At 44.9% G+C, this 7,443-nt stretch overlaps 1 protein-coding gene across 1 annotated transcript; it reads left to right on the top strand.

The window, feature by feature from the left end:
• Nucleotides 1–3,255: 3,255 nt before the first annotated feature.
• LOC140409446 (collagen alpha-1(XII) chain-like) lies at nt 3,256–5,402 on the top strand. The gene is made up of 4 exons (XM_072497879.1): nt 3,256–3,388; nt 4,185–4,324; nt 5,055–5,187; nt 5,380–5,402. Exons 1-4 carry the CDS (start codon nt 3,256–3,258, stop codon nt 5,400–5,402), a joined length of 429 nt encoding a protein of 142 aa, XP_072353980.1.
• The last annotated feature ends 2,041 nt before the right edge of the window (nt 5,403–7,443 follow it).

Below are 7,443 nucleotides of genomic sequence, written 5' to 3'. Positions count from 1 at the left end.
CTGCCAAGCCAGGAAAGATTATATGGAATGATGTGAGTTTGTTATATGTTTTAGGAAGATAGGATAATGCAATGTTTAGCGAGTATAGTGTAATAAGGATAAATTAGAGGTTCCAAGTTTGTTATTTTGTAATGTATGTCCCTTTCTGACATAGCGCCCTTAGAATTGTTCGGTAAAATGTTTTGTGCATAGCTAGGGTCAGAGCAGAGGCCATGTAGGAGGTGTACCCCCTGGTCAGGGAATGGAAAGTAACAAAATGATGTGTTCCTTCACGCTTCGCGTTAGGATCACAAGGAGGGTTTGTAGCCACGTAAAACGGCTGATTCCCGATTAGAATGATCAAACCCCGATTTAAAATGGCGAACGAAAGAGGCTGATGGGAAAATCAGCCAACAGGACTCAAACGGACAGCTGCAGGTAAAACAGTGTATTCGCCTCTGGGGAAGTCAGTCCAGAACGATGCCTGCAGCCATCAACATCACAACAACCCAGCCATCTGCATTCTAATCAGCCATCCCCAGGAACAATTGCTACAAATTAGCAATTGAAAGCCGACCCAGAAGTTTCGGCGCCAGCCGGGCTGACACAAAGAAAGGTAAACGTCCACCCCCCGATCTAGGAATCGCCCCATTATTGGAGCATATCGAACCAAGTGATTGGGACCAAGACTAATCACTTGGAACCAGGTACGAGGACCGCCCCGAGAGGCGGGAAGCCCCGGGGACTATAAGAATAGGGGCCAAGTTCAACTCGACCCTTCTTCTCCTGCTCGCAACCTTCGATACCCTTCGACAAAGAAAACCGTAAGTGTTACTCCAGCGATCGCTACCAGATAGGCGCTCCTGACTATCGACTTGTACCAGCCTTTGAACCCCGCAGGCTCAGAACCAATTCAAAAGACCATTCGTTTCCCTGACCTGGTGGGCCATTTCCAAAGTAAAGTATTGGCCTTTAGTGGTAGGTAGTAGTCTAGAAGTAGGATGATTGTACAAGTATTTATTCATGTATATAATAAATGAGCGTTGATTTAACTCTTACTAAGCGGTGTGTTGCATTATTAATCATTACTTGGACTTGAACCACGTGGTGGTATCAGAAAGATACCTGGCGACGCATGAGCAAAGGTGACAGAATGTGAATAAAGTAAAGGAAGGCTAAAATGAGCAACAAAGGGAATCAGTTTTCAGAAAACAAATTGGTTTCATGCACTGAACCTATCTTAACCTTCGCTTTATGCCTATTCTTCCAGATGATTATAAATGGGAATGAGACCAGCCAGGTTTTAGATAACCTGAATCCTGACACCTTATATGATGTTTCCCTGACTGCCATCTACCCAGACAACAAGGAAAGTGACAAAGTCTCAGCCTCCGAGCGTACATGTAAGTCTGTAGTATATAAAAATCTCCATTAGTCTTTTCTACCCCCTTATCAATTATCTTCAAATATTGAAAAGAGGACAAAGTGACATGGAAGCACATGCTGCATATTGTGATGTGCAGCAGATCATAAGGTCCTTCAGGAAGGGCTGTGGGATTAGTATGTTCCCCTGGGTCCTCTGCAGCAAAGAGTATGAGGGAAGGCTGACGGACTTGAGGCAGTTTTTGTTAGAGCGAAGGTTAATTGAGGCATACACGATGATCAGAGGGTTAGATAGGGTGGACAGTGAGAGCATTTTTCTTTTTTTAAATAAATTTACAGTATCCAATTCATTTTTTCCAATTAAGTGGCAATTTACCGTATTCAATTCACCGACGTTGCAGATCTTTGGGTTGTGGGGGCGAAACCCACGCAGACACGGGGAGAATGTGCAAACTCCACACGAAGAGTGACCCAGAGCCAGCCTCGAACCTGGGACCTCGGCGCCGTGAGACTGCAGTGCTACCACTGCGCCACCGTGCTGCCCTTGTGAAAGACTTTTTCTTTGGATGGTGATGGTAGCTCGAGGGGACATAGCTTTAAATTGAGGAGAGATAGATATCTGACAGATGTCAGAGGTCGGTTCTTTACTCAGAGAGTACTAAGGGTGTGGAATTCCCTGCCGCAAAACAGTAGTGGACTCGCCAACATTAAGGGCATTGGACAAACATATGGACGATAAGGGAATAGTGTAGATCGGCTTTAGAGTGGTTGATAGGTAGGCGCAACACCGAGGGCCGAAGGGCCTGGATTGCGGCTGTAATGTTCTATGTTCTATGTTCTTAAGTGCCTCGGGAGATTTTACTGCATTAAAGGCACTATATAAATGCAAGTTGTTGGTGAACAGTGCTAGTATCTCAAATCTTTGCTCGTATGGCCTCCCTTCCCTCACCATTTCTACCCTGTCAGATTCTGTTACATTTCTGCTCCATGTGCACATTTATGGTCTCATTCTTCTCACACAGTGGATCGCCCAGCACCATCAAACCTACGCGTCTCGGACATCGGGGGGAACAGTTTGCAGATCAACTGGGATCATGGATCGCCGGATGTGGCCCTCTACAAACTCACCTGGGTTCCATCTGGGGGAACGGACAAAAAAGAGGTGATGAAATCCATGCTTTCTGCTTCTGGGTAGCTCCAGCTGATTTTTAAATTTGCCTTGCAACATGCGAGTGTGAAGCAAAACCGCTGTCAGACAGATCTCTCTGTATGAAAATGTTCCTCCTTTCCAGCAAAGATGTTTATTTGCATCCTTGTCATCCTTTCCACATTTGCTAATGAGTTCCATTCTCTGCTGGTCGTGGGGGCATGATCGAATTGAAAACGGCAGGTATTTTTCATTCCCAACAGGCACAGGCAAAGTGACGGGCAGGACTGGAAAATTTGGAGATCGGCCAAAACTCAATTGGGTGCGATGAGCTCTTTAAACCATAACCTGCAAAAACATAAGCACATTCTTTCCGAATGGCATTACTGTACTACACCGTGATCAGAAAGCTGCTTTCCGCATGGACCATATGCTCCTTAGTATTAAGATGTTGGGCTCAGTTGACCCACTCAAAGAAGCGCATTGGCGCAATGACCAAAACAGTCCAAATTCGTTTATTCCTTCAATTTAATTTTCCGCAGAAATACTCCACATGACCACTAGGGAATGCCACTGGGAAAGGCGGCTGCAGCCAAGGGCTGGTAAAGGATTATAAGGTCATTGTGGCCCCTGAGTGATATCAAATTCAAACACCCCCATTTAATTAAGGCAATCAGTTTTCAGAAAACAAATTGGTTTCATGCACTGAACCTATCTTGACCTTCGCTTTATGCCTATTCTTCCAGATGATTATAAATGGGAATGAGACAAGCCAGGTTTTAGATAACCTGAAACCTGACACCTTATATGATGTTTCCCTTACTGCTATCTACCCAGACAACACGGAAAGTGACGAAGTCTCAGCCTCCGAGCGTACATGTAAGTCTGTAGGATATAAATATCTCCATTAGTCTTTTCTACCCCCTTACCAATTATCTTCAAATATTGAAAAGAGGACAAAGTGACATGGAAGCACATGCTGCATATTGTGATGTGCAGCAGAGCATAATGTCCTTCAGGATGGGCTGTGGGATTAGTATGTTCCCCTGGGTTCTCTGCTTCTGCTACAGAAAAGTGTATGAGGGAAAGCTGAGGGACTTGAGGCTGTTTTCGTTAGAGAGAAGAAGGTTAAGAGGTGACTTCATTCAGGCATACAAGATGATCAGAGTATTAGATAGGCTGGACAGTGAGAGCCTTTTTACTCGGATGGTGATGTCTAGCAGGAGGGGACATAGCTTTAAATTGACGGTATATAGATATAGGACAGATGTCAGAGGTAGGTTCTTTACTCAGAGAGTAGTAAGGGTGTGGAATGCCCCGCCTGCAACAGCAGTGGACTCGCCAACATTAAGGGCATTTAAATGGTCATTGAATAAACATATGGACGATAAGGGAATAGTGTCGATCGGCTTTAGAGTGGTTTCTCAGGTCGGCGCAACACCAAGGGCCGAAGGGCCTGGACTGCGGCTGTAATGTTCTACGTTCTATGTTCTTAAGTGCCTCGGGTGATTTTACTGCATTAAAGGCACAATATAAATGCAAGTTATTGGTGAACAGTGCTAGTATCTCAAATCTTTGCTAATGTGGCCTCCCTTCCCTCACCATTTCTACTCTGTCAGATTCTGTTACATTTCTGCTCCATGTGCACATTTAAGATCTCATTCTTCTCACACAGCGGTTGACCGAGGACCATCAAACCTACGCTTCTCGGACGTCGGGGGGAACCGTTTCCGGATCCACTGGGATCATGGATCAAGGGATGTGGCCCTCTACAAACTCAGCTGGGTTCCATGTAGGGGAACGGACAAAAAAGAGGTGATGAAATCCATACTTTCTGCTTCTGGGTAGCTCCAGCTGATTTTTAAATTTGCCTTGCAACATGCGAGTGTGAAGCAAAACGTCTGTCAGACAGATCTCTCTGTATGAAAATGTTCCTCCTTTCCAGCAACGATGTTTCATTGCATCCTTGTCATCCTTTCCACACTTGCTAATGAGTTGCATTCTCTGCTGGTCGTGGGGGCATGATCGCATTGAAAACGGCAGGTATTTTCCATTCCCAACAGGGACAGGCAAAGTGACGGGCAGGACTGGAAAATATGGAGATCTGCAAAAACTCAATTGGGTGGGATGAGCCCTTTAAACTATAACCTGCAAAAACATAAGCACATTCTTTCCGAATGGCATTACTGTACTACACCGTGATCAGAAAGCTGCTTTCCGCATGGACCATATGCTCCTTAGTATTAAGATGTTAGGCTCAGTTGACCCACTCAAAGAAGAGCATTGGCGCAATGACTAAAACAGTCCAAATTAGTTTATTCCTTCAATTTAATTTTCTGCAGAAATGCTCCACATGACCACTAGGAATGCCACTGGGAAAGGCGGCTGCAGCCAAGGGCTGTTAAAGGATTTTAAGGTCATTGTGGCCCCTGAGTGATATCAAATTCAAACACCCCCATTTAATTAAGGGAATCAGTTTTCAGAAAACAAATTGGTTTCATGCACTGAACCTATCTTGACCTTCACTTCATGCCTATTCTTCCAGATGATTATAAATGGGAATGAGACCAGCCAGGTTTTAGATAACCTGAATCCTGACACCTTTTATGATGTTTTCCTTACTGCTATCTACCCAGACAATACGGAAAGTGACGAAGTCTCATCCTTCCAGCGTACATGTAAGTCTGTAGTATATAAAAATCTCCATTCGTCTTTTCTACCCCCTTACCAATTATCTTCAAATATTGAAAAGAGGACAAAGTGACATGGAGAGCACATGCTTCATATTGTGATGTGCAGCAGATCAGAATGTCCTTCAGGATGGGCTGTGAGATTAGTATGTTCCCCTGGGTTCTCTGCTTCTGCTGCAGTAAAGTGTAAGAGGGAAAGCTGAGGGACTTAAGGCTGTTTTCGTTAGAGAGAAGAAGGTTAAGAGGTGACTTAATTGAGGCATACAAGATGATCAGAGTATTAGATAGGGTGGACAGTGAGAGCCTTTTTCCTCGGATGGTGATGTCTTGCACGAGGGGACATAGCTTTAAATTGTGGAGAGATAGACATAGGACAGATGTCAGAGGTAGGTTCTTTACTCAGAGAGTAGTAAGGGCGTGGAATGCCCTGCCTGCAACAGTAGTGGACTCGCCAACACTAAGGGCATTTAAATGGCCATTGGATAAACATATGGATAAACATACTTTTTCGTCAGTATTCACTCAGGAAAAAAACAATGTTGTGGAGGAGAATGCTGAGCTCCAGGTAAATAGATTAGATGGCATTGAGGTACGTAGGGAAGAAGTGTTGGCAATTCTGGACAGGCTGAAAATAGAAAAAATCTGGGAGGCCAGCGAAGAGATTGCTGGACCATTGGCTTTGATTTTTATGTCATCATTGGATACAGGAATAGTGCCAGAGGACTGGAGGATAGCAAATGTGGTCCCTTTGTTCAAAAAGGGGAGCAGAGACAACCCTGGCAACTATAGACTGGTGAGCCTCACGTCTGTAGTGGGTAAAGTCTTGGAGGGGATTATAAGAGACAAGATTTATAATCATCCAGATAGGAATAATATGATCAGGGATAGTCAGCATGGCTTTGTGAAGGGTAGGTCATGCCTCACAAACCTTATCGAGTTCTTTGAGAAGGTGACTGAACAGGTAGACGAGGGTAGAGCAGTTGATGTGGTGTATATGGATTTCAGTAAAGCGTTTGATAAGGTTCACCACGGTAGGCTATTGCAGAAAATACGGAGGCTGGGGATTGAGGGTGATTTAGAGATGTGGATCAGAAATTGCCTAGCTGAAAGAAATCAGAGGGTGGTGGTTGATGGGAAATGTTCAGAATGGAGTTCTGGCACAAGTGGAGTACCACAAGGATCTGTTCTGGGGCCGTTGCTGTTTGTCATTTTTATCAATGACCTAGAGGAAGGCGCAGAAGGGTGGGTGAGTAAATTTGCAGACGATACTAAAGTCGGTCGTGTTGTCGATAGTGTGGAAGGAAGTAGCACGTTACAGAGGGATATAGATAAGCTGCAGTGCTGGGCTGAGAGGTGGCAAATGGAGTTTAATGTAGAGAAGTGTGAGGTGATTCACTTTGGAAGGAAAAACAGGAATGTGGAACATTTGGCTAATGGAAAAGTTCTTGAAAGTGTGGATGAGCAGAGGGATCTAGGTGTCCATGTACATAGATCCCTGAAAGTTGTCACCCAGGTTGATAGGGTGGTGAAGAAGGCCTATGGAGTGTTGGCCTTTATTGGTAGAGGGATTGAGTTCCGGAGTCAGGAGGTCATGTTGCAGCTGTACAGAACTCTGGTACGGCCGCATTTGGAGTATTGCGTACAGTTCTGGTCACCGCATTATAGGAAGGACGTGGAGGCTTTGGAACGGGTGCAGAGGAGATTTACCAGGATGTTGCCTGGTATGGAGGGAAAATCTTATGAGGAAAGGCTGATGGACTTGAGGTTGTTTTCGTTAGAGAGAAGAAGGTTAAGAGGAGACTTAATAGAGGCATACAAAATGATCAGAGGGATAGATAGGGTGGACAGTGAGAGCCTTCTCCCGCGGATGGAAATGGCTAGCACGAGGGGACATAGCCTTAAACTGAGGGGTAATAGATATAGGACAGAGGTCAGGGGTAGGTTCTTTACGCAAAGAGTAGTGAGGCCGTGGAATGCCCTACCTGCTACAGTAGTGAACTCGCCAACATTGAGGGCATTTAAAAGTTTATTGGATAAACATATGGATGATAATGGTATAGTGTAGGTTAGATGGCTTTTGTTTCGGTGCAACATCGTGGGCCGAAGGGCCTGTACTGCGCTGTATTGTTCTATGTTCTATGGACGATAAGGGAATAGTGTAGATGGGCTTTAGAGTGATTTCACAGGTCGGTGCAACATCGAGGGCCGAAGGGCCTGGACTGCGCTGTAATGTTCTATGTTCTA

The sequence above is a fragment of the Scyliorhinus torazame genome, chromosome 3 (genome assembly GCF_047496885.1).
Source record: "Scyliorhinus torazame isolate Kashiwa2021f chromosome 3, sScyTor2.1, whole genome shotgun sequence".
Lineage (NCBI taxonomy): Eukaryota > Metazoa > Chordata > Chondrichthyes > Carcharhiniformes > Scyliorhinidae > Scyliorhinus > Scyliorhinus torazame.
Note: the sequence above shows the minus strand (reverse complement) of the source record. Positions and strands in the feature narration are given on the sequence as shown.

What these genes read in the sequence shown, in the direction of transcription:
- LOC140409446 (XM_072497879.1), top strand. Translation starts at nt 3,256, where the DNA reads ATGATTATAAATGGGAATGAGACAAGCCAGGTTTTAGATAACCTGAAA. An exon ending in CTCAGCCTCCGAGCGTACAT is followed by an intron (nt 3,389 to 4,184) that starts GTAAGTCTGTAG and finishes CTTCTCACACAG; the next exon opens with CGGTTGACCGAGGACCATCA. An exon ending in GGGGAACGGACAAAAAAGAG is followed by an intron (nt 4,325 to 5,054) that starts GTGATGAAATCC and finishes CTATTCTTCCAG; the next exon opens with ATGATTATAAATGGGAATGA.